The sequence below is a fragment of the Danio rerio genome, chromosome 23 (assembly GCF_049306965.1).
Source record: "Danio rerio strain Tuebingen ecotype United States chromosome 23, GRCz12tu, whole genome shotgun sequence".
Taxonomy (NCBI): Eukaryota; Metazoa; Chordata; class Actinopteri; order Cypriniformes; family Danionidae; genus Danio; species Danio rerio.
Window position 1 is genome coordinate 27,205,487 of NC_133198.1, and position 27,961 is coordinate 27,233,447.

At 34.0% G+C, this 27,961-nt stretch overlaps 1 protein-coding gene across 4 annotated transcripts; it reads left to right on the forward strand.

Moving 5' to 3' along the window:
* The first annotated feature begins 8,121 nt into the window (after window positions 1–8,121).
* clcnk (chloride channel K) lies at window positions 8,122–27,910 on the forward strand. Of its 4 annotated transcripts, none has more exons than XM_073938175.1 (20): window positions 8,122–8,159; window positions 9,799–10,145; window positions 10,214–10,535; window positions 10,714–10,842; window positions 12,756–12,895; window positions 12,990–13,067; window positions 13,201–13,276; window positions 15,679–15,804; window positions 16,000–16,084; window positions 16,217–16,318; window positions 19,085–19,169; window positions 19,261–19,425; window positions 19,511–19,580; window positions 21,182–21,286; window positions 21,995–22,211; window positions 23,942–24,075; window positions 24,326–24,396; window positions 27,220–27,300; window positions 27,419–27,505; window positions 27,634–27,910. In XM_073938175.1, the coding sequence occupies exons 3-20, from the start codon at window positions 10,355–10,357 to the stop codon at window positions 27,670–27,672; spliced, it is 1,971 nt and encodes a 656-aa protein (XP_073794276.1). In that variant the 5' UTR covers window positions 8,122–8,159; window positions 9,799–10,145; window positions 10,214–10,354; the 3' UTR covers window positions 27,673–27,910.
* The last annotated feature ends 51 nt before the right edge of the window (window positions 27,911–27,961 follow it).

Sequence of the window (27,961 nt, forward strand, 5' to 3'; positions counted from 1 at the left end):
AAAATTAAATATATTGTAGAAGTCAATAGTTATTGGTTTACAACATTTTGCAAAATAACTTCTTTTGTGTTCAACGGAAAAAAGAAACAGGTTTGTGCAAGTAAAGGGTGAGTAAATGATGAGAGAATTTTCAGTTTTGGGTGAACTATGTCTTTAAGGTTTACTAATGTTAATGATTTTGCTAATGAGGTCTCTAATGTTCACTTGGAAATACACAGTACTGTATTTATTTGATTAAAATACTTTAAAAAACAATTTTTTTAAATTTTTTTTGGAGGAGAATTGCTAACAATAAACCCTTTAGTGATGCTTTAGGCATCATTGCATAAACTGCATGCTTTCTCTTTTGTTTTCATGAGATGCATTGACATTTCAGGCTAATGCCAAAACGACAATGAATATTTTCATAAATGAACAATAATAAAGATTTAAAACAGGGGTTATTTTACCCAAAAATGAAACTGTATTCTGATGTGGTTCTAAACCTTTATGAGTTTACACAACAGCTAAACACAACAGAAGATGATTGTTGACAAAAAGAAGCTTTTGAAGATTATTAGAAACTGATAACCATTGACATTGAGGGCAAAATAAATATAAAAAAATTATGTCAAAGGTTACCGGTTGACAACATTTTTCAAAATAACTTCTTTTTTGTTCAACAGAAAAAAACAGGTTTGTGTGAGTGAAGTGTAAGTAAATTATGAGAGAATTTCAGAATTTCAGTGTTGGGTGAACTATCACTTGATTTTTATCACAATGATTTTGCTAATGAGGTCCCTATGTTCACCAGTGATATATTTATTTGATTAAAACACTTAAAAAAAAGCAATATTGTTATATTTTAGAATTTCATTGTGGTGCAATATTTTCACCAGTTTCATTTTTTTTCTCTAATTTAATTATGGATTTTGTCATTATCAGTGTTCATTTTTTTCCAATTCAAATTTTTGGACACCATGACACATTCTACTTTTCAGGATTCTTATATTAATAGATTGTTTAAAAGAGTAGCATTTACTTAAAATATTTGGTAACATATATCACTTTACAACCACTTTTGATCAGTTACACTGTAAAAAATGCTTGGTTTTACACAATTCCTTTATGTTGTCCCAATGGAAATCTATTGATTAACCGTAAGGGTTTTTACAATTTTCAGTTCTTTGAACATGTAACTATTAAGCTGTCCTACAAAAACCCTTAAAGTGTGTTAATTAAGCTCATTTTATGTGTAAAACTGTCCATGATCAAAAAAAGTTAAATAAATATTTTTTTATACTTTCAAATGGTAAAATATAACAGTTCAAGAACATGTTCATGTAACATAAAAAGACATTTTTGTCCATACAATGAAAACTATAACTGTTTGGTAATCAAATTCTACAATAAAAAATGTTCAGTGGATGTATAAAATTGATAAACAGCATTTTCTAGAAGCCTTTGTTCACCAGAATGACAAATCTAGTGTCTTCTCATGCCATGCAGTCACACTATATCCTATTACTGTAAAGATTTTCACAGATTGTCTAAATCCAGCAGAGAAAATCAACATTGACTCTTATATGCAGCATGTGTCACCAATGCAGCATGTCTGATTTAATTCTGTGCCGAGAGAGAGAGAGGTTGAGGTTGAATAATACTTTAATTTATCAATTGCTTACATTGCCAATTAAAAAAAACATCTCAGATATATTCAAAAACATACAAAATTTAAAAATTTAACACCAAGAGATCATCATGTACAACACATAGAGCCTCATTAATACACCAGCATTCATGGAACCCAGCTACATTATTTGTTAAGTTGTAATACGCAAATTCAATTTTTATTCTCGCTGTCACCAAATACAGAAACATTACTTATGGATCAGTTGCCATCAAACCCATACCTTTATTTTTCCTAGTTTTCCATATTGCTAATTTTGCTGTACCTAATAAATAATTCAATAAACATACTTTCCTTCTTTTTATAAACCTATATTTCAATCCACCTATAAATAGTTTATCTGAGAAATCTTCTTCAAACCTCTGAAACCATATTCTAAGTAATTCAAACAAATTACCTAGTCTTTTACATTTTAAAAACAAGTGCTCTAAATCTTCTCCTCGAGAGAGAGAGAGAGAGAGAGAGAGAGAGAGAGAGAGAGAGCATCTAATCAGTCAACAGTATAATCGCGACTAGCACAGTTTGTCCTCAGGCTTAGTGTGAGTTCACTTCAGAAAGTTCACTTGATATCTTCACAAGTATGCAGCTAGTTCATGGATGTCACTGACAGGCCTCAGGGGATGGTTTTGTAATGACATGAATAAATATAAGGGAAGCTAAAATTCTGTTTCCTAAACTATATTATATATCTTTGTGCAATATTAAGAGGGTCATGGCCTGAAAAAATTAAGCTAAGAGAGAGAGTCTGTGTTAATGTTTGGTGTTTGTGATTCCCTCAGGATCAGTTTACAACTGTAATTAACATACATTTTTGCCGATCCGATCATAAGGGCATGATGCTAAATGTATAAACAAGATCTAATGTGTTTTGAGCAATTTGAAAAAACATTTGATTGCACGGCTTTTAGAAAGTAAATACTCATATAGTCAAATGTGTTTGAAAATCCACATAAGACCATTTACTTTCACTGACCGAACATATGGTTATTATGAGAAAGTGCACCAAAACAAGGTGCTCATGTGCTTCATTGTGTTAAACTAAAACACACTGATTGTGATATTTCTATATTTTGCATGTATGTATTGCATATACACTCACCGGCCACTTTATTAGGTACACCTGTCCAACTGCTCATTAATGCAAATTTCTAATCAGCCAATTACATGGCAGCAACTCAATGCATTTAGACAAGTACACATGGTCAGGATGATCTGCTGCAGAAACAGAGCATCAGAATGAGGAAGAAAGGTGATTTAAGTGACTTGGTTGTTGGAGCCAGACAGGCTGGTCTGAGTATTTCAGAAACTGCTGATCTATTGAGATTTTCACTCACAACAATCTCTAAGGTATATACAAAGAATGATCCCAAAAAAAGAGAAAATATCCAGTGAGCAGCAGTTCTGTGGGTGCAAATGCCTTGCTGATGCCAGAGGGCAGAGAAAGGCCAGACTAGTTTGAGCTGATAGAAAGGCAACAGTAACTCAAATAACACTCATTGCAACCGAGGTATGCAGAAGAGAATCTCTGAATTCACAACACGACGGTTCAGGATGTTGGTGTGGGTGTAATGGTATCGGGGATATTTTCTTGGCAAACTTTGGGCCCATTAGTACATAAGCAAGATGTCATAAAGCGCAAATCCTCTCAGTCTGGTTTCTTGAGCATGACAATGAGTCTCACTGTACTCAAATGGTCTCCACAGTCACCAGAACTCAATCCATTAGAGCACATTTAAAATGTGGTGGAACAGGAGATTTGTATCATGAATGTGCGGCCAACAAATCTGCAGTAACTGCGTGATGCTATCATGTCAATATGGACCAAATTCTCTAAGGAATATTTCAAGTGTTTAATCTATTCCATGAGGAATTAGAAAGTAGTTCTGAAGGAAAAAGGGGGGTCCAACAAAGTACTAGTAAGGTGTATCTAATAAAGTGGCAGGTGAATGTATGTTGCACAGTACATCGTCATTAAAATTCTTAACTGCTTTGCATTTTCGAACTGGCTAATCACTGTAAATTCATACATATCTCATTCATACATCTGCTTATGTGTGTCATCCATGTTTAGAGTTAAACCATGATGCTTACTTTTTCCTTGAGAATGGGTTGTATTTCAATACTATTTCTATAATATACAGAAGGACCTTGGTCTGAAAAGATTCAAGGACCCCTTAATATATGGGGAAGCTCAGAGAGACAGTGTTGTGTTTTTGTTTGTGATTCTCTCAGCTGCTGATCAATACATAACACAGGATTTTCAAAGTCGCCCAGTGTGAATGTTTTGTTTTTGCTTGGACTAAAGGACAGAATACAAAAGTGGCGAACACTACGGCTGTAAATGTACAAAATAGAGACTCAAAATATAGTAGCAAAGCCATTCAAAAAAGTAATATAGGCTGAGACAGGAAAAAAAAAATGCATTTAAATTGCCTGGTGGCATCAACACGCTTCAGCAAATATATTCAGTTTTTTTTTTTTTTGGCAGTGTCTGGACTCATTTGAGAAAAGCGAATGAAAATTGACAGGGAAAATGAACAGAATGTGGAATGACAGAGGGTGGCCATTCATCAGTCATGGAGGGAGATGAGGAGGATTATTATTATTGTGACATCTCACACATATTCACCCTGTGATCCAGTCACTCGTCTGCGGGTCTGTCATCGTGGATGATGATTGCGCAGTTCAAATCTTAAAACAAACTGAAAATTCACCTTCCGTCAGTTTGCGGTGAGCCGCACATTAAGTTTAAATCCAAAAATCAAAGGACATGAAATTGTTTCCAGCTATCTACTTGAAGAATTTGTGTTTTCAGAGTGAGAGCAGAGAAATTGACGCCATCATAATTAAAGCATTAGCCCATGCCAGCCCTCAGCCAAATTAGTCAATAGTGAAATTGTACGAGCATGCGCAACAAATAATAGCTTTATTGCTTGCCTTTGTGTGTGAACGGAGCAAATGAATAATGCATCATGCTGTTTGTTTCAAAAGATTAATTTATCGTCTGAGTTAGTGCTGATCGTCGTGACTAAAATATAAAATACACAGGGCAGGAAATAATAGAGGCTGATTGTGTAAAATGCAGGAGCAAAATAGCTTAATGGAGTCTACTGAAGCATGATGCTATTATAATAACAAGTATTTGCACAGCAGCAGCACTGTACACTGTCAGAAATAAAAGTTATTTAACACTGTCTGTATTTGATGATTCACATGTTTCTTCTATTTATTTACAGTTATGAGTTGCATTATAGGAACTTGATCTCTTTTCTCTAGACTTTTGACGTAGAAAATTCAACACTGCAGTTTAACAAAGTGACTTATATTTACATTTTAGTCATTTGAAACTATACATTGGATAAGAAACAATAGAGTTGTAACAGAAAATGTACTGGCGGTTTATTACCAGGTTTTTGTACCGTAATTTACAACAACAATCTTGACAATATATCACTTTAAACTAATAAAAATGGCAATAAAAGTCATCTTTTCAAAGTTTTCAACATCAAAAGTTGTTGGAGAAAAGATTAAGATCCCATAGTGCAGGGGTCGGGAACCTTTTCTCAGCAAAGAGCCATTTCAGATTTTTTTGACAATTTTTATTCCAAAATGGATTAAATTAATTTACTTTCTCAAAATTCTATACACAATCACCCCATAATGACGATGTGACAAAAAACTAATTGTAGCAAATCTTTTTCAAAATAAAAAACCTGAAAAATCACATATACATAAGTATTCACAGCTTTTGCTCAAAACTTTGTTGATGCACCTTCGGCAACAATTACAGCCTTAAGTCTTTTTAAATATGATTCCACAAGCTTGGCACACCTGTCTTTGGGAATTTTTGCCCATTCCTCTTTGCAGTACCTCTCAAGCTCTATCAGGCTAGATGGGAAGCGAAGTTGTACAGCCATTTTTAGATCTCTCCAGAGATGTTCAACAGGATTTAGGACTGGGCTCTGGCTGGGCCACTCAAGAACATTCACCGAGTTGTTGTGAAGCCACTCCATTGATATTTTGGCGATGTACTTTGGTTCATTATCCTGCTGGAAGATAAATCGATGCCCCAGTCTGAGGTCAAGAGCACTCTGAAGCAGGTTTTCATTCATGATGTCTCTGTACATTGCTGCATTCATCTTTCCCTCTATCCTGACTAATCATCCTGTTCCTGCTGCTGAAAAACATCGCCACAGCATTATGCTGCGACCACCATGCTTCACTTTAGGGATGGTATTAGCCTGGTGATGAGCGGTGCCTTGTTTTCTCCAAACGTAACGCCTGGCATTCACTCCAAAGAGTTCAAGTTTAGTTTCGTTAGACCAAAGAATTTTGTTTCTTATGGTCTGAGAGTCCTTCAGATGCCTTTTGGCAAATTCCAGGGGGGGAGTGGCTTGTGTCTATCCACTCTACCATACAGGCCTGATTGGTAGATTGCTGCACAGATAGTTGTCCTTCTGTAAGGTTCTCCTCTCTCCACAGAAGAACGCTGGAGCTCAGACAGAGTGACCATCAGGTTATTGATCACCTCCCTGACTCTTCTCCCCCGATCACTCAGTTTAGATGGCCGGCCAGCTCTAGGAAGAGTCCTGGTGTTTCCAAGGATCTTCCACTTACAGATGATAGAGGCCACTGTGCTCACTGGAACTTTCCCCAGCCTTGCGTCGTGAGATAATCCTGTCTCGGAGGTCTACAGGCAATTCCTTTGCTTCATGCTTGGTTTGTGCTTTGACATGTTATGTCAGCCCTGGGACCTTATATAGACAGGTGTATGCCTTTTCAAATCATGTCCAATCAACTGAATTTACCACAAGTAAACTCTAATTAAGCTGCTGAAACATATCAAGAATGATCAGTGGAAACAGAATGTACCTGAGCTCAATTTAGAGCTTCATGACAAAGGCTGTGAATACTGATGTACATGTGATTTTTCAGGTTATTTATTTTTATTAAATTTGCAAAACTTTCAAAAAATCTTTTTTTTTCCACATTGTCATTATGGGGTATTGTGTGTAGAATTTTGTGGAAATACACTAATTTAATGAATTTTGGAATAAGGCTGTAACATAAAAATCTAGAAAAGTGAAGCGTTATGAATACTTTCCGGATGCACATATATATATATATATATATATATATATATATGTATATATATATATATATATATATATATATATATATATATATATATATATATATATATATATATATATATATATATATATATATATATATATATGCACATTTCTTTGTTATAGCCATATATATATGGCTGTGTGTGTGTGTGTATTATATATTTCAAAATGAAATAAATTAATTTATTTCCTCGAAATTCTACACATAGTACCCCATAATGACATTGTGAAAAAACATTAAAAAAAAAAAAAAAATATATATATATATATATATATATATATATATATATATATATATATATATATATATATATATATATATATATATATATATGTACTGTATATATATATGTGTGTGTGTGTGTGTGTGTGTGTGTGTGTGTGTGTGTGTGTGTGTGTACTACTATATATACTGTATACCACTGATGAATGTTGTTTGAATTTACGTGTGCGAGGTTACCGTAATGCAAGTTGTTTGCCCTTCATTATTGTAACGTTATTTATATTTATCCACAATGCAGAACACACGGATTGGGTAAAACAAGTTTTAATTGTAAACTATGTTCTTATGCACTTTGCTGTAAAACAAATTAAAATAAAAATGGAATTGTAATTGTATTTTAATAAGAAACTTTTTGCAGAATAAATTTGTAAAAAAATCGTAATGTTAGATTTTTCCAATATTTTGCAGCCCTAATTTACAGATATTTTTACATTGTATGTGGTACTAAAAAATATGTGTGAAATGAAAAAGCTTACTGAAAATGCACGATTGTATGCGACATTGAGTCAAGTGACTAATTAGGTGTGTGTGATTGCTGTCACCTTGAGCGAAGGTTAATGCAATATGAATCAGTGCTCAAACAGAGACCGTATAAGGAGCCAATCACATTCTAAATTATGCAATACACGGGTGCACTTTCTAATTTATATTGCTCTTTTCACCTGTTAAAAAACATACTGTAGTCTGGAATTATAAAAGCGAGCGAGAGACCAATGTCACTTCTAAAGGTCAGTCGGGTTTTATCACTTTCAAACACTATCCCCCTTAACAACAAAGATTCACAGCACATCGCACAGGTCATTTAATTGACCGCCTAATTAAACGTTCCAAAATGCCAAAACGAGCTGCGTCCCGATGACATTTGTGAGATCAAAATGGGTTTTCAGGGAAAACAAAAAAGGAAACTTCAATCTTAAATTGTTCCAATTCAGTACCTGCCCAAAGGCAAAGCAGGGAAGGACGTGCACCATAAATAAGTTAAAGCTTAATTTTCCTTTCATGCTGCATCTGGTGACGGAGTTGCTACTGACCTCAACGGTCTTTCATGTGGAATGAGTCAACCGGCTGAAAGGTGAGCTCTCTTTAAATTGAATATTTTCATTTCGGATGACTTTGCTGTGACATTTTAATCATTTGCGGTATTCATGGCTTTCTGTTAAGTTGAATGACATGACAAAACGACCATATCATTTGTTACCTTTGAGTCAGTATGTTATAAAGAGTGCAAGGAATCAATGTATCATCAGAAATCCCTCACATCGTACAGTAAATGAATTTGTCAGTTCATCATAGTGCTTAAAGGTATAGTTTATTTAAAAATAAAAACTGTCATCATTTACTTCTCCTCCACTTGATGCAAACCTGTCTAAGATATACTGAGGAATGTTGAGAAAAAAACAGCCATTGATTTCCATTGTATTTTTTTGTTCCTACTATAAACATCAATGACTGTTTTTTTTCTAATGTTCTTCAGAATATCTTTTTTTGTGTTTAACAGAAGAAAGAAAATCATAAACATTTAGAACTTATTGAGTGAGTAAATGCTGAGGAAATGTGAATTTTTATCTGAACTATCCCTTTAAGCCTCTTCTGTGCACACAGTTCAGTATTGCTAGAAGTATTACTACAAATAATAATAATTGTAATAATGATAAAAGTACAAAATAACAATTAATAAAGAATGTAATTAATACAAAACAATATTAAAATATTAAGATAAATAAACCCATTATTATAAAAGGAACAATTAAAAAATAATTTAAATTAATTAAAAAAAAATTACTAAATTAAAATATTAAAATTAAATAAAAATAAAGAATTATTAAACATGTAAATAAATTAAATATTTAAAGTATAAAAAATTTAACAACATATATATATAAATATACACACACACACACACACACACACACACACACACACACACACACACACACACACACACACACACTACATTCAGTTGAAGTCAGAATAATTAGCCCCCCTTTGAATTTTGTTTTTCCTTTTTTAAATATTTCCCAAATTATATTAAAAAGAGCAAGGATTTTTTCACAGTATGTCTGATAATATTATTTCTTCTAGAGAAAGTCTTATTTGTTTCATTTCGGCTAGAATACAGTTTCAGTTTTGCATTATAAATGTCAAAGATAAAATAAAACAGTTATTAGAGATTATATATACACATACACATACTGAAAAGTTCAGTATTTTACCACATTCAGCGAATAAATTAACTGAAAAATCATGCACTGACAAATTCTTTTGTTTTTGTTGATTTTTTACTTTTTTCTCATTTTGGTTGATGAACATGGATGCAACACACTGATGTGTTTTAACACACACACATACAGCATTTTATGTGATATTCATAGGTTGTAGATTCGAAGGTCAATTTGGTCCAAGTCAAAATCATTTTGTGCAAGTCAGAACGCTTCATCTACAGTGTAAAGTGCAAGTGCATTGCTGTAAACATGGAGAGGATGAGGTTTAAAACTTTTGGCCCGGATTTCCTTTCATACAAAACTACTCATAAAATAATTACATGTGTGTAGATGAAACACTGAATTTAGTTTAAATTATTGTAGGAATTTACCTTCACTATAATTTTACTCACACAATTCACAGCTACAAAAGAACAGATTACAGCAAAAAAGAGCCTGTCTACAGCACTGACCATAAAACTGCTTTAAAAGTGCCTTGTTGTGTTTCAGACAATGGACGATATTTGCGTAAATGTAAAGCAACCAGAAAATGAAAATGATGAACAGCGTGTACAAGAAGACAAGAGAGAGGAAGCTACAGCGGAAGAAAAGCTAATCAGTGCTAATGAGCCTTCATGGAAACCATGGCCACAATCACGCTCACAAATCAGAGGTGAGGTGGAAGATTTAAGTCACCATTTCTTCTTCATCATCAATGATCTAACTCTATCAATCTTTAAAAACATCATAGAGTCATAACAGCTCACCCAAAAACAAAAGTTCCCTTACCATTTCCTCACACTCTACACTTTTATGATTTTTTCTTCTTCTGTTGAACACAAGATATCTTGAAGAATGCTGAAGGAATAACAGCCATTGACATGTATGATATAAGAACAAAAAATACTATAAAAGTCAATGGAAGCATTATTCCAGCATTCTTCGTTATATCTTCCTTTGCTGATTGAAGAAATAAACAGGTTTGGATCAAGTAAAGGATGAGTAATGATGGCAGAAATTTCATTCTTGCTTGAACTATCCCTGCTATAACAACTAATGTTAATGTATGTGTCTGTATTTGTATCTGTTATGTGTATGTGTTTGCATCTGGCCAGAGTGTGTGCTGAATGTGAAGAAGCTCCTGGTGTCTCTCGCCAGCATGGAGTGGTACTGTTATGCTCTGTTAGGGATCATCACAGCTCTAATGAGCTTCTTCATGGACATGACTGTGGCGAAGCTGCTAAACGGTGAGCGGTTCCACCATGTCACTCAGAAAGCGTTTGGTAAATAATTTACATAGAGATGAATGCAGGTCGGCTAACTGTTTGAGTCGTTCTAGCAGCTGAATGTTGCAAGGTCTTTCAAAAACAGGTTTGACCTTACAGTTTCTCACCTCGGTCTGTGTCCTTCTCTCTCTCTTATTAGCCCACCAGTGGCTGTACGGCTGTCTGAAGGGTCACCACCTGCTGCAGTTCCTCTGCTGGACGCTTTACCCAGCCTGCCTCTGTGCTCTGTCCACCAGCTTCGCCCACAGCGTCTGCCCATACTCTGCAGGTTACACAGCACTAAGAAATTAGGGCAATCATTTTGTTTCATTTAATTTTATTTTATTTTTATTCAGTACATTAAAAAAAAGTTACACATTAAATTAATTTCAGGTCTACCAAATTTTGTCATCACTTTAGATACTTCTTACTTACAGTATAGGCATGTTTAATACAGTGTATGTGTAATTATTTAAATCTGTCAAACTATATATAAAAAAAGAAAAAAAAAGGGGAAGCCGATCTAAAATGAAAATGGAGTTACCTCACCTGCTTTGCACATTAGAACAAAAACATTTAACACACAGAAAAATAAAACATGTAGTCAGTTTTTGCCTTTTTAAAATTAAAAATGCTCTGCTTTACTTTACCAGTTTGATTTATACAATCTGAGAATACTGATATATAACTTCCTAGAAGTTGGAAGAATGAAAAGCATAATTATTGTCCATAATAATATGTACTAAAACAGTTATCATGGGCAGATTTACAACATGCACAAATATTAAAATGGAAAAATAAAATAAAAAATTTATATAATATTATTAATAATAATATAATAATATATATTATTTATTTAATATTATTATTTGTTAATAATAACAACAGTAATAATGATAAAAACCTCAAACATCTGTCTAAATTCAAGCCATTTTTATTCCAGAGAAATTTTCAAACAGTGATTCATGCCTTCATAACAACTCATCTGAATTACTGTAACTCTATTATGGCATTTCTCAGTCTTCTCTCTCTCTCGTCTGCAGCTAGTACAACATGCGGCTGCTAGACTACTCTCTGGCACCCTCAAGTATGAGTCAGTAACTCCTATTTTAGCTGCACTTCACTGGTTACCCATTAAATACCGAATTGATCTTAAATTTATATTATTTGCTTACAAAGCCATCAATAATCTAGCTCCTCAATACCTTACTGACTTGATTTGCTGTATAGCCCTTCTCGTTCATTGAGACCTTATGTTCTCAATTATTTACTCATCATGCCTAGAACACGCCTTAAAAATGAGGTGATCGAGAGTTTGCAGTTGCTGGTCCTAAACTCTGAAACACTCTAACAAATCACATTAGACTTTACCCCTCTATTTATGTGTTTAAGTCCCTTTTAAAGCCCTATCTATTTTCTCTTACTGTTATTACTTTTATTTGTTAACTTTCTTTTATAATCTGCTTTCTTCTCTGCCTTTAGTCCTCCTATATATAGCACTTTGGTCAACTTTGATTGTTTTAAATGTGCTTTATAAATAAATATTGTATTGTATAAAAATACAAAACAAAAATCAATAAATAATGTAATTAATACAAGAAAATGTACACATTCATTAATACAAGTTATTGTTTAACGATGGTTTGTTCTGTAGACCAAAGAATATATAGCTTAAAGGGGCTAATAATATTGACCCTAAAATGTTTTTCTTAAAAATTTAAAACTGCTTTTATTCTAGCTGAAATAAAACAAATAGGACTTTCTCCAGAAGAAAAAAATATTATCAGAAATACTGTGAAAATTTCCTTGCTCTGCTAAACATCATTTGGGAAATATTTAAAAAAGAAAAATAACTCTGACTTCAACTATATATAAGACTTTTATATTTTAAAAAGGGTCCTTGTTATATAAAAGACCAAATAAAATAACTGTTATAGCAAATTCTTTTCAAAAGTAAGCATAATTTTCAAATATATAATTTCATAAAAATTACATTTAATCCACTTGACCCAATCAGTCAGCTCTGCATGGGCCTGACACCCTCGTAAGCAAAGCTGCTGTGAGTGACAGGGACAATTGCATTGGGATTAAGCTGAGGCAATATGAAACATGGACATGTTTAATCATAAACGTCGAGTATTGCTTGAGTAGGTCCGTCAGGTCCATTTGCTCATGCATAATGTTTTTCTCTCGACCCCTCAGGCTCTGGTGTTCCTGAAGCGAGGGCTATTCTCTTAGGAGTGGACATGCCAGATTACCTGTCTCTCTCCAATCTGTTTGCTAAAATGTTTGGCCTGATATGCACACTAGCCGCTGGCAGCACTGTGTTTCTTGGCAAAGTGGTAAAAAAATCTTATATGCAAATGAGGATGTGAAGATTAATCAAAAAATGACATGCTGCTGAATATATTGACCTTAAACTTATTATCTTAATAGGGCCCATTTGTCCATTTATCTATCATGGTTGGTGCATTTATGAACCGTCTGCATGTCTCCTGTCGTGGCGGAAAGCAGGTAGCTAAACTGTAATATAATACATGAACCATACAGTCCACTTTTATTTTATTTTATGAAAACCAGATGGGAATTGTATAGAAGGCTACTTATGCTAATGACTCTTGTGGTGTCATTCATTTGCATCTGGCAGAGAGCAGCTAAAGGAGAAATGTTGGTTGTGGCATCAGCGGTGGGAGTTGCGAGCTGTTTTGGGGCTCCAATAAGCGGTGAGTTCAAGTGTTTACATGACATAATTTTCAACCAAAAAAAGAAAAAAATTGGCAACACTTCACTTGAAATGGTGTTCATAAGGCTATCATGAAACATTCATAATCATGACATTAAATATGTGACATAAATATGGGTCATTCACTCAGTTGTCATTTTAAATGCAAAGATGACATTAGCTGTGTTTCATTTTAGAGGCTGCATCCTCCGAAGGATGCAGACTTCAAAGGTGAGTCCTTCCAAGTCCACACAAGCCGAACCGAGTGTTTTGAAATGAGACGATCTAGCCTACAGAGGACTGATCTCGTCACCAGGCAACCGTAACAGCTGCTGTTAATAGGCGCTAATAACATTTGTAATGACTTTTTTCCAAGTGATTTTAAAACTTACTTAAGCGATCTGAAGGCAAAACAAGATTTACAGAAGCTGGAAATATATTTTCTTTGATCCATACATGTACACATAAAACTGTAAACTGTCTATAAAATCACTCTTTAGTAAGACATGACATACTCTTTTTTTTTTTAACATGTGTTCAGATATCCAAGTAAAATAAAACCTAATTCATACATTTAAACTAGAGTTTTCTTTTTAAAAAGTCCTGCTGTTATCAGCGTGCAATGAATCTTGGGACGTTCGAGGCCGCGAAGGATCCACCGGTTGTGTCCTTCATTACCTTGGAAACAAAGGATGCATTTTTAGGCTGCGTTAGAAGGAGCATTCAAATTTTTTCGAAATGAGACAGTCTTCATCAGGCCACGATGACGCAGCGCACTTCGAATGCATCATGTGGAGGATGCAGCCTCTGAAATGAGACAGCTTCTGTTTGAGATGTCTTTGCGTTGCTATGACAACTTGACATAAACAAATACATCATAGTCAGTCTTTGTCATTGTCATGACAACTTTACATTACCAAGACAATAAAACTTGTCATAAATCTGTCATAAACATGATTGTTATGAGGCCACTATATTTTAGTCATGAATTTTATAACAGCGTCATAAAAAATTTTCTTGACCTCGACTACAGTGCTACAAATTGAATTTGTCAGTAAAATGTCATTAAATATTAAGTATTGACACTTTCACTGATACCCTTTAATGACAAATTAATTTTGTTTTACTAAAATAGTAATCAGAAAAATATTCAAGACAATGGCCTTGACCTAAGTCTGGTGAGTCTGTCTTATATTCATCTAGTTGCTGTATCATGTCCTATGTGATTTCTGTTTACATCATGTGTTTCTTTGTTCTGTGTGAGTCCACCATGACAGGCTTCATGACAATTATGTTTATGACAGTTTTATGACACATTTTGTTGTCATTTAGACAAAAACAGGTTGTTATGTATTTGGTTATGTCAAGTCATAACAAAGACACAATCGTACGCTTGCTTGAGTAAGTGAATGAATGAAAATTGTCATAAGCATGAAAAAAATCTCCTTCATATTCATATCATCTGTCACGGCAGGATTATAAAGGTGGTGTGCCTGTTACAGAGTGTTACTGAAGAATTATATGTACATTGTCATTTTGGGGATCCTGAAAACAATGATTGATGCATGATATAAGATGCGTTTGTAGCAGAAGCTCCTGAAATAGATGCATCTCATTGGAACCAGTTTGTCACAAAAGAAGACTATACGATTAGAAAAATTAGTTGGCTTGGCATTTTAGTATGCCATTATATAGTACATTACTCTTACAATGACACACAGTTAAATGTTAAATCCCTGTCGGTGTATGGGTTAGTTTTATTATTATCTTTATACAGCATGGAAGAGCAACACTCAAAAAAATCTTGTTGCTGCTTTTTCAAACTGCCAGGAATCAGCTGAATCAACACAATTCCTGAGTTTTTTTGTCACAACTTAATTGTATTGTTCAATCAACAACCTTTTTTTTAAACAATAAAGTCAACTTAATTTATTTGTGTTGGGACAACAAGAAGGAATTGTGTGAAACTCAGCATTTCTTACAGTGGATCAGATTTAAAACTACTCGTCTGACTGAAGAAAGTCATATACATCTATGATGACTTCAGGGTGAGTAAATTATGGGGTAATTTTAATTTTTGGGTGAACTACTCCTTTAAGATGGAAAAAAAAAGTCAGTGTGTGTTCAATCAAATTTTATTTATTTTAAAAGGTTTTTGGCCCCAATAACAGTTCATACTAGCGTATATGTGTAAAGCCCCGAGGGTGCTTTGGGTTTTAGAAGAAATCAATAAATTACAAATAATTTATTGAAATCTTTGTCAATAATATGGAGTCATGAAAGTGTAGTCTGATTTAATATTTTAAATTGTATTTACCATTTAAAATTCAAATGACAATCAGTTGGTAGCCAGCACTGTCAGCTGACCTTTGGCTCATGTTTATCTCTGTCTCATTGTCACAGGCGTTCTCTTCAGTATAGAGGTGATGGGGACTCATTATTCAGTCAGCGATTATTGCCCCTGCTTCTTTGCAGCGGCGTGCGGCGCCATCACCTTCAGGCTGCTTTCTGTCTGTATTGGAGATCAAGGTAAGAGCTTTACACTTCCTACAGCGCCACCTAATGGATGCTTTTGCTGTCTTTGCAGTAATCTCATTTACCGCTGTGCTTTTAGATTGCATTAGGGGATGCTATGAATTGACATTATTGAATTTAGATATGATTACACAGCCTGAAGGATATACGAGAGAAATTATTCAATACTTATTTAATCTCTTTCCGCAGACACAATCCAAGCCCTGTTTAAGACCAGCTTTTCTACTGATCTGCCTTTTCAGCCTTTTGAAATAATAATTTTTGCTCTGCTTGGGTAAGCTTGTGGTTAAGAGATTGGCAACAGACAGTGAAAAGTTAAATACAACTTACTCATATCTGTAACCTTATGGGTATTTATGAAAGAGTAACTGTTCTAATGGTTTTTTTCTCTCTCTCTCTGATTCAGGCTGTTTTGCAGTATTCTCAGCTGTATTTACTTACTCTGTCATCGCTGGGCTCTGCGTTTTGTCAAAACAAACAAACCCATCAGCACATTTTTGGCAACAGAGTGAGCGGAAAGATTAATTTCCACAGACTGGAAATCATATCACACTGTTTAATAGATTTGACAGACTTGCCACTAATCAAATACTTTTTTTTCTTCTTGCATATTTCCCCCTTATTTTGCATATTATACTATTTGAAAGAGCTTTTCTCTGGCTTTTGTTTTATAATATAGTCCAAACATATGAGATTACTAGTAAAATCTTGCTGTAATTTAGCATTATATTTTTTAGGTTCATTTTCTAATTTTATAAGAATAATAACTAAAATAATTATAGTCTTCAAAAAATTCATTTCTTTTTTAAAAGAAAACACTTTACTTTTATTTTACAAATAACATCATCATTCACATATAATATTAAATATTATTAAATATTAAATAAATTAAATATTATGTATTATATTAAATAATATATTATTTTAATTTTGGTTGTACCATGCTGGTAGAACAGTGTTTTACAAACTAACAAACAGACTTCAATAAAAACCTTTATATATTTGTTAAAAAAAATTAAACTAGAGAACTAAAACTTAACAATCAATAAGAGCACGTCATGATTTTGCCAAGTAGGATGCGAACAAAGGCTCAATGTGAAAACGTACCCCTGTATACATTTCTGAAGATCGTGAATTATTTAGCCAAAGCAACAATACGTACGGCTGCATTTCAACTTTAAAACAAAAGCTAGAGGGCGATATGATGTCACCAACCACATACCTCCTTGTGGAAAGCTGTTCCGCTGTTTGCCCAGTAGCTCGCCATTTAAGTTGGCAGACTTGAGACGCAGAGAGAAGTTGACCGCAACAATGGGGTTTGAGTCTGGCAAAGAACGATTCCAGAAGGCAGGTAAAACAAAAACAAAAGGCAAAAAATAATAGAAACAAGTAAATAAGAGTGAGAATGTGGTACGATCTAAAAAATGTGGTAAAAATCAGGCGGCCGTGAGGGCTTTTCTTTTTCTGGATTGCTTTTGAAAACACTGTCAGTTGGATTTAGGAAAGAGGGATCGTGGGGGAATCGGACAGTCGGTCAGTCAGTCAGTCTGTCAGTCGACAGCAGCCTCTGGTGGATTTACATGAAAGCAGCAGGTAGGAATGGTATCCATGAGAGAAAATCGAGATCTGAAAAAGCAAACTTAACCAAAAGCGGTAAACACATCCCTTAATCCTGATTAGCTGATTTGAATGTTTTTCCAGGATCAATTTAGATGTTAATCCAGGAACATGTCCTACTTGGTGAAATCGGGTTGCTGAAAAATTAGACAACATAAATCAGAATAAATAGGAAACTCCTGAAATATGCTTTAAAAATGGCACCTTTATTTTTAGACAACTACAAAGAGGACTAAGCAATGTTCTTGAAATTGAGGAAATTGCAGGTTGTTCACTAATTTTGATCTCCAGGGCCCGGTTTTTCAAAAGTAATCCACTAGGATTTTAGAAAAGGGATTGGATCAAATCTTGAAAATGGGTTTTTCAAAAGAAAAAACGGATTACCTAATTGGATTAGATCACGTAATCTAATCTTGGTTTTGATCCGGATCAAACCTTGAGTTTGGGTTTTTCAGACCTTTTTTGTAGGATCTGGATCACTTTGATCCAAAAAACCTGGATTAAACTGATCCCATCAGAAGGTTGGATTTAGCGTGGATTTCGTGCCCAAAATGTAATGAAAACTGAAAAATTTATTAAATAATACTATTTTTGGATCATGCACCATCTTACGAGATATACTATTTATTCATAAGGTTTTCGTTTTATTTGTTTATCCGTCAGGCTATAGTGATTATAGGCTTTAATGTATTCAGCCTTTCAGTATAGGCCTACAGCAAAGTAGAAAGAGTTTGGCCTCATAAAACAATCCCCCAAACAGCTGTCAAAACTGACCAAAAACAATACATTTTATTCTGTCACTAGCTGATATATATATTCATCACAATGGAAAATATTTTTCTTTTTAGAATATTTATTAGTGATGCATGCAATGATTGCAGAATAAAAAAAATACAAAGAATGGCAGTGACTGATTTTTAAAATCTCTTTCAACAATTGCAAAAAGAGACTGAAAGGGCAGAAGCACAGCTTCATCTGGCAGAGAAACAACTGATTCTGACCAAACTGCAGCAAACCAAGGCCAATGACTTAAGATCTGCCTCCTAAAGGCTATGCTCAGACAAGCTGCTCTCTCCACATCAGATAACGAAGTCGGATATTATTGTGGAGTTTTTGACATTAAGTCTTTTTTTATTTACATCTATATTTGAAACTTATTATAAATATCCTCAATGTACAGTGTTGTAGGTCTCAAATGAGCGGACTGCTTTAAGAGGATGGGGTGTTGTTTTTCTTGTTTTTATTATTATTTATTATTATTATTATTTAAATAATTATCAAATTTTCTTAGTTTTAATTTCAAATAAAAATAAAGTTATATTGACCCCATGCTGGCTATTCTACTCTTTACAAATCTATAGTTCTACATTGTGATGTCCTATCCTGTTTGAGCACTGGTTATCCAGATTTAGTGATCCTGAAAAGTTCCTATCCGGATCAGATTGATCCAATCCGATGTTGCTTTGAAAAACTGGCTCAAAAAGTAAGCTGGATTACGTGATCACGGATCGCAAAAACAGGATTACTAAATCAGGATCAATTTTATCCGGATTAAACCTTTCGAAAAACCGGGCCCAGTATGTTAACAGATTTGTGTTTTGATATTTTGCTGTGATCTAACCCAGATGTGCCTCTTGTTTACATTCCTAATATCCAGAAAGTCACTTTATTCAGCCATAGTGGCATTTCTTCTAGCCTGCTTTACGTTTTATCACTCGGCGGGACATTTCATAGCTTCTGAGGTGAGGATATAGGCCTATTTCTGGAAAATTGGCAGTGAATCAATCTTAGGTGTTCATGACTTGTACTTTACTCTCTTTGGTTTTCTAATAGCTCACAATGAGGCAGCTGCTTACTTCGATGCTAGATGGCACTTCCTGGTATAACATTTCCCAGAATATATCTGCACTGCCTGAGCCACAAAACACATTCTGGCAGGCCTGGAATCCACCAGGCAAAAGTTACTTCCAAACGCTGACATTTTTCATTATCACCAAGGTGAAATACATTGAGTATCAATTAGATTATTATTGTGTTTTTCTGTATTCAGCTCATTTTGTGATTTCTAATGTCTCTCTGTAAGGTGGGGCTGCTGGTCGTGGCTTGTACTTTACCTTTACCTGCTGGTTATTTCATGCCAGTATTTGTTTATGGTAAGTCAAGCAGTCAAATCATGGGATTTACATTATATGCTAATTCATTCATTCATTTATTTTCCTTCGCCTTAGTCTCTTTATTAATCAGGGGTTGCCACAGCGGAATTAACTCCCAACTTATTCAACTTATGTTTTACACAGTGGATGGCCTTACAGCTGTAGCAGTGCTAAGAAACATCTATACACTCTCATTCAAATACACACTTTGGCCATTTAGTTTATTTAATTCACCTGTAGCGCATGTCTTTTGACTGTGGGGGAAAACGGAGCACCCAGATGAACACAGGGACAACAAACTTTACACAGAAACGCCAACTGGTCCAGCTGGAGCTCGAACCAGCAACCTTCTTGCTGTGGCTGAGGCGAAAGTGCTAACCACTGAGCCACTGTGTCGCCATGTGCTAATTCAATAAAATTATAAGAACACATAAATGATTCAATACATAATTAAGATAATAAAATTATACAAAATTGTTATCAGTATTAAAAAAACTGTTAGAACTAAAATGTGATAAAAATAAGAATTAAATAAAATAGAAATAAAATAGAATATAATGCTAATATAATAATAAAATGGTGAAGAAAAAACATGACTACACACACTACACACAAAATACGCTAAATATTGAAAGAAATGCTATGAAAAAAGTGACAAAATGTCTAAAACATATGATAAAATTTTAAATAGTGAGTAAAATTAAAGTAAGAAAATAAAAATAAAGATAAGGATAAAAAATGAATATGAACAAACACATAATAATAACAATTACGATAATAATATAATATAGTTATTATTATGACAAAAATCATAACTAAAAACGTAAACAAAATACACATTAACGTGTGATAAAATTCTTAAACTAAAATAAAAATAACTAAAAACTATTAAGAAAATAGAAATATATTCACAAACGTTTGATAAAAGGTAAAATACATAAACAAACAATTTATAAATATAAAAAATGGTAATAATCAAATAAATTAAAAATAAATAAAATATTGCAATTATAGTAATACATGCATTCATATTAAAAATAAAAAATAATTATTTAAAAATTGTGTATAAAATGAATATATAAATAATATGTGATAAAACTATTAAATAAAATATTAAAACAAAATTAAATAAAATATTTTGTTGTGCAGGGCAGCACAGTGGCGCAGTGAGTAGCACAATCGCCTCACAGCAAGAAGGTCGCTGGTTCTCTACTCTGATTTCTCACCACAAGTCCAAAAAACATGTGATACAGGTGAATTGAATAAGCAAATTTTTCCATAGTGTATGTGTGAATGAGTGTATAAGGATGTTTACCAGTGATGGGTTGCAGATGAAAGGGCATCTGCTGTGTAAAACATGTGCTGGATAAGTTGGCGGTTCATTCCGCTGTGGCGACCCCAGATCAATAAAGGGACTAAGCTTAAAAGAAGCCGAAAATAAAATGAACTAATAAATTTTGTTGTGCTATAGCCTAGATCAAACTGTGAAAAAATGCAGTTAACAATATATTTCAATGTATCCATTTCAACCAGTAGCCTATGTTTAATCATTTCAATCTTAAGAAAAAAAGTAAACCAATATGCCTACCTGTGTTATGCAGGTGCAGCAGTGGGCCGTTTTATCGGCGAAGGCTCTTTCTATCTGCTCTCAGGTGGAATCTCATCAGGGAAGAGCCTGATAAACCCAGGCGGCTACGCTTTAGCAGGTAAACAAACTTATTACCCTGTCAACTTTCTGAACGGAGATTATCAACCCTGCAGGCTCACAAGGACGATAAGACATGTCTTGTGTTGATGGACCCATATTTTTCGCTGTGTGTGTGTGCGTGTGTCACATACGAAACACAAATTAATAAAATGACATTGTAGTGTTGAGGCGATTTGCTTTGTGTCCTCGTAATTTATAACTGTTTATAAACAGCTCATAACGTTAGCTAAGTTTTTTTTACATTCAAAATTTGGATTTCCGGGGTGTGGTAGGGCCATAGGCTATATATATATATATATATATATATATATATATATATATATATATATATATATATATATATGTATATGTATATGTATATGTATATGTATATATATATATATATATATGTATATGTATATATATATATATATATATATATATATATATATATATATATATATATATATATATATATATATATATATATATGTGTATATATATATATATATATATGTGTATATATATATATATATATATATATATATATATATATATATGTATATATATATATATATATGTATATATATATATATATATATATATATATATATATATATATATATATATATTTATATATTTATTTTTTTATTTTTTTATTTTTTAACTATAACATACGCCTACGGAGAGTCATAAATCTCAAAAACCAACCTGTGTGTGTTTTCAGGAGCGGCTGCTTTCTCCGGGGCCGTGACACACACACTTTCTCCTGCCCTGCTGGCGGTGGAGATGACCGGTCAGTGTTCCTATGCTGTTCCCGCTCTGGTGGCGACGCTCGTGTCCAATGCTGTGGCTCGGGCTAAACACAGGCCGTCTTTCTATGATGGCATATCGCTTATTAAACGGCTCCCGCACCTGCCGTCTCTAATCCGCGCATGTCCGAAGTGAGTAAAGCGTCGATCAATCATCTGCCTTCAGGCGCCGGTGGAAATTAAACTGCATTTTTCTTGAGGTGACACTGCCTCATAGTGCTTTCTGCCATTCATGATTCTGAGGGGAGACATGGTTTGAAATCAGAGTTAATCATAGGCTGTTTTATGTTCGTAAGAGATACTGTGACTCTTTCATTGTGGCGATGTCACTGCCATTGCATTCATATCGCAATACATGTAGCAGAAAGACCGCAGTTAAATGAGGGATGTAAACAATAACAGTGGTCCTAATCATTGACTGTATAAAATGTATTTCCTGCATTTTGTTTTTAAGTTCCATACCTTCCAAAAATCCCAAAAGGTCCACATGTTAATAAATATGGCAGCCATTTTATCATTAAGATGTGATTAATGTGTTGTGGACCTTTTGGGGTTTTTGGAAGGGATGGAACTTAAAAACAAAATACAGGAAATACATTTTTTACAGTCAATGATTAGTACCACTGTTATTGTTTACATCCCTCATTTAACTGCGGTCTTTCTGCTATATGTATTGTGATATGAATGCATTTTCACATGGTTTAATAGCATTCTTTGGGAAATAAATCTTGGATTAGGGCAGATTATGGTGATTTTTGTAGGGGAATTTATCAAGGATAAAAAAAACATAACAAATATCAAGTAAAAATAAAATATTGGTTTTCTGGAATGTCAAACAGTACTCAGAAATCCAATAATAAAATGTAAGGTAAAATAACAATGTACAGGCTTCATTGTATAAATAATTAAGTATTTGTTTATTAAAGTTACAAAAGTTGTACTTTTTTTGTGCCGGAATGCTTCAATTTTCCGTGAAATGCAAATTAAAACATTCAAAACCCTTTAAAATACATGCAAATGATAAACTTTATCTCTGTTTTGGTTAAACTTTGGAGTTACTCCACAATTCTCATGCATGCTCAAATGGTGCTGATCAACTACAACGCAACGTTGCATATCCTGTGATGTGACTATTGCGGATGAGCACATTGCGATATTGAATTTTTTTTTTTTAAATTAGCCTTTTGAAAGGCTGTACTTTCTAAAAATTAATAATAAATTGCCAACAAATTCAAGATAAAGGTGCAAACAAATGCATTCTGTCAAAGATTGATTCTATAAATCAACCTTAATATTCAACAATAATATTGCAATAATATTGTCATAATATTTTTTATTAATATTAGTCTAACTAACCAAATTAGCTAATTGTTCAAATTTAAGTATCTGACATAAAACATAAAAATGTCAAAATTAGATAAAACTTGCTGAAGAAAGGTAAAATGCATCTAGAAATTAGTTTAATGGGGGAAGTGATGATTCTACAAATAATTTTGTAATACATTTTTTTAAAGCTCTAGATGTTTCTAAAAGGTGGTTTTGTGCATTTTCTGCAAAAAACACTAAGTGTCTCAAATTAATTAAATTTGTGCAAATTATCACATGACTAGTGCAATTTTATGCAGTTCAGCACTATGAGACAATAATGGCTACATTACTGTCAATTCCAAAACAAAATAAAACATGCTAACAAAGATATTTTGTGAAGTTTTTTCCAGTATTATACAAATTCACAATTATTGTTGAATGTGATCATAGAATATTGATGGCAACAACAGATAATAAGAATAATAAAGAGAAAGTTAAATCATGATCCTCCTGCTGGATAGTAAATTGTTTTGCTCATGAATTCTCTCCCGCAGGTTGGCCGATGTTCAGATTAAGCAGTTTGTGATCCCAGCAGGAGCTGTTCTGGAAAGGAGCGAGAAGCTGATAAGTGTTCAGCACATCCTAAAGGAAAGCACAGACTCTGAACTACCTGTGGTGGAGTCACGCGGTGAGACTAACTAATATCAGCAGCTCAAGCACACAATCTCTGCTCTTCACTTTAACACCTCAGTGCTCCACGGCAGAGAGAGTGAAAGCCAGGGCAATGGGTGTCGATAAGAGCCAAAGGCCAAATGACTGGGTGTTGATGAGCAAAAATACAGAGAACGTTCAGCACAGAACTGTACAGTGATGGTGCTTTTGAAGAAAATGAGGCTGGCGGTTTGAGAATGTGATTTACTTTTTCTCTTGTCTCCCAGACTTCTCTGTTCTCCTGGGCACAATCAACAGATCGCAGTTGCGCGAGTGTCTGCTTGAGCATAGAAATGAGGTAATTGAGCTTGTAATGTGCTGAGTCATAACAAGAATTGTGCAAAGTTACTGAAAGAATAATGAAAAATAATGAAATGAAAATGGAAGGATTTTAATTCAGAGACTGGATTCGCAGCCAGTGTTTTTAAAATGGTACCAGCAAGCAATTTTGTCCTGCTTGGTGTCCTAAAAATTTATGAAATTTGAGGCCAGATGGTGTTAACAAATAACATCTTTGAATAATAGTTTAGTAAATGTAAGGACTAGCATTTGAAGACTGAAGAAATACCTTAGAATTATGTTTCCTTGTTAGGTCAACTAAATTATTTACGTTTAGATTTTTTAAATGTAAACATGCAAGACAAAAGTTTTTGGATGCCAATGACTCTCAGATATAATTATCCTCATTAAGGTAATATATTTATTTGAATCTTTTAAAAAAGTATTCACATTGGTTGATATTATTATGATATTTCAATAAAAATATTTAATATAAAAATATAAATATACATTTTTATTACATATAATTAAATAATTTATTTTAATCTTGTACTCTTAACTTATGTTCTCCAAACATTTCCAGACACCAGCAATCATTAACTTATTTAGTAAATATGACTGGCATGATGGTTGTGCTTTATTTACAATTTAAAAATTAAAGTTATATACAGTTGAAGTCAGATTTATTAGCTCCTTGTTTATTTTTTTCCCAACTTCTGATTAACGGAGAGAAGATTGTTTCAGCACATTTCTAAACATAATAGTTTTAATAACTCATTTCTAATAACTGTTTTATTGAATCTTTGCCATGATGAAAGTACATAATATTTGACTAGATACATTTTCAAGACAATTCTATACAGCTTAAAGTCACATTTAAAGGCTTAACTAGGTTAATCAGGTAGGCAGGATAGGGTAATTAGGCAAGTTATTGTATATCAATGGTTTGTTCTGTAAACTATCGAAAAATATAAAGCTTAAAGGGGCTGATGAATTTGACTTTAAAATGTTTTTTAAAAAATTAAAAACTAATTTTATTCTAGCTGAAACAGAACACATAAGACTTTCTCCACAAAAAAAAATATTATCAAACATACTGTGACAATTTTTTTGTTCTGTTCAACATCATTTGGGAAATATTTTAAAAAGAAAAAATAATTAAAATGGGGCTAATAGTTCTGACTTCAACTGTATGTTTAGAACAACATAAGGGGAATAAAATAGTAATTATCAATTTCAAATTTAGAATGGTCCTTTAGTAGTTCTTCCCATAACTGTAACGCAGTGAGACCTGTTAAAATGGTCACATTGTCCTTCTAGTTCACACATCTGCATCATTAGCATTAACACTACTGGCAGGGGGACCAACCTCAAACATTTTACATAGACCACAAAATTGCTAGCAGCATCCCTGAGTTCACACAATGAAACAATTAGAACGGCCAGGATAGATGCGTTAAAGTCAAATCACTGACTTCCAGTGGCGGTCAAATTTGCATTCTCAACAACTTCATCCTACTCGACGTAACACATTCGTAGCACAAGCAGGAACCACTTACCATAGTTTGTTTACAACAGAAGAGGACGAAGAACGAGAAAGCTAGTTTGCTTGGCAATACTGCGTGATTTTATACCGCATATTACTATTACAATGCCACGACTGTTCCCAAAGCTTCTACTACAACTGTGGAAGCTATGACTGTCATACTTTCGAGTCAAAGAAAGTTGTCCCCAATGTGCATTCAGCAGCATATAAGTCAGTGATTTGAGTCTTTAATTTAATTTTTTTTAAAGTTTTGTTTCAAAAACACATCAATTTGCTTCATAAGGATCCATTAGAAGTTTTATGATGGATTGATGCCTTTTTGGAAAAATGCTACCTAACACCATTAAGTGTGGTTTGTTTATAAACTAATTTCGAGATTAACGCATGCTTATGATGGATCATGGCTGGTCCCGCATTAGCTAACTCAAGATCCACCAATCAGATGAATCCTAACTCACTATAAATAGCCAGAGTTTCTCAGCTCAGTCATCTTCGTCTTCAAGAATCCCTCATTCCTCCCCTACTACTCCTTCCTTTAAATAGGTAGGGCGGCACGTCAGCCCAGTAGTTAGCACTGTTGCTTCACAGCAAGAATGTCACTGGTTAAGAACTTACCAGGCCATTCGACATTTCTGTACAGACTACAGGTTCTCCCCGTGCTCATGAGGGTTCCCCAGTTTCCTCCCACCATCCAAATAATTGTAACATAAGTAAATTGACTAATCCAAAGTGGCATCATAGATGAACTCTTAGTCAGCTATATCTTATAACATTTCCAATCTCAAAGCCATAACAAGCAGGGGAGTTCTCGAGACCTACTTGAGCTTAAGCTCTCTTCTCGCCCTGCAAATGGGAGTAAGCCCCGTGCTCGAGGATCTTCTGAGCTCAGGGCTCTCTCTCCCAGGACAGCATGCCAAACACATTTTATTGTCAATCATCAGCTAAGTGTGAACTCTTGAAACAGCACAAAAGAGCCGGGATACAATTAGGAACACTACTGTGGTTGTGTTATATATACATCAATGATGTACATCAGTCATACACACCAATGATGTCTTGAGGGTGAGATAAATTATGGGGTAATTCTCATTTTTGGGTGAACTGTTTTTTTAATCATCCACTTGCATGAAACAAATGCAAAGAATTCTCAGCGACAGATATGGTGTCTTTAATGTTAATTTAAACATTTACTAAAACATTATAAATGTTATTTTAATTTCTGTTAGTATTACTGAATGGATTTAGCTAAGAAAGTTGCACCTGGAAGCTTCTCTGCATCACTAAATCTTCTTGCAGGATTCATGTAAACAGCTTGAAGAAGTGTGTTGTGTTCAGCCTGTGCGTCTTCATCTGACTCCTGACAGCACAGTAAAGCAGGTGTGCAGTGAGAATCAGCTTACCACTATTATGTTTCCTTCACATTATCTCCATGTTTTGTTCCGGTTTGCCTCGACATGATGAGTGCTTGTGTGTGTGTGTGTGCGTGTTCTGTCAGGCTCATTGCATCATGAGCATCACGGGTGAGCAGCGTCTGTTTATAACAGAGAGTGGGCGACTGTGTGGCGTCATCACATGGAAAGAGGTGACAAGAGCAGCCTGCAAGAACAAACATAAACACATCCACACACACATCTATACTCCAATCAAATACACCAATGAACACAGAGCTCATACATTACAATTCATTATAAAATCTGATTTTTCTTCCAGATGAAAAAAATTATTGAAGAGATGGCAAAGGAGGTCTGATGAATAAAGGGTGCATCAATTTGCGCTTGTCATTTTAATTCTATAAGTTGTTTACTGAAAATAAAAGTCAAACCTTCTGAAATGGCCAGTTTTATAATCAGAATTGTGAATGGTTTCCAGCCTGTCCAGTTCTCTTTGTTTGTTTAGTACTTTCTCTCATGTTATTTTGTGGATGAATTGGATTCCTTGTGGACTATTCACTTATTTTAAATTAAAATAAAGTTAAAAGCTACATTTAGATCCTCTTGGCGAATCCTTATTTTACCTCATTGTAGCGTACAAGTACACC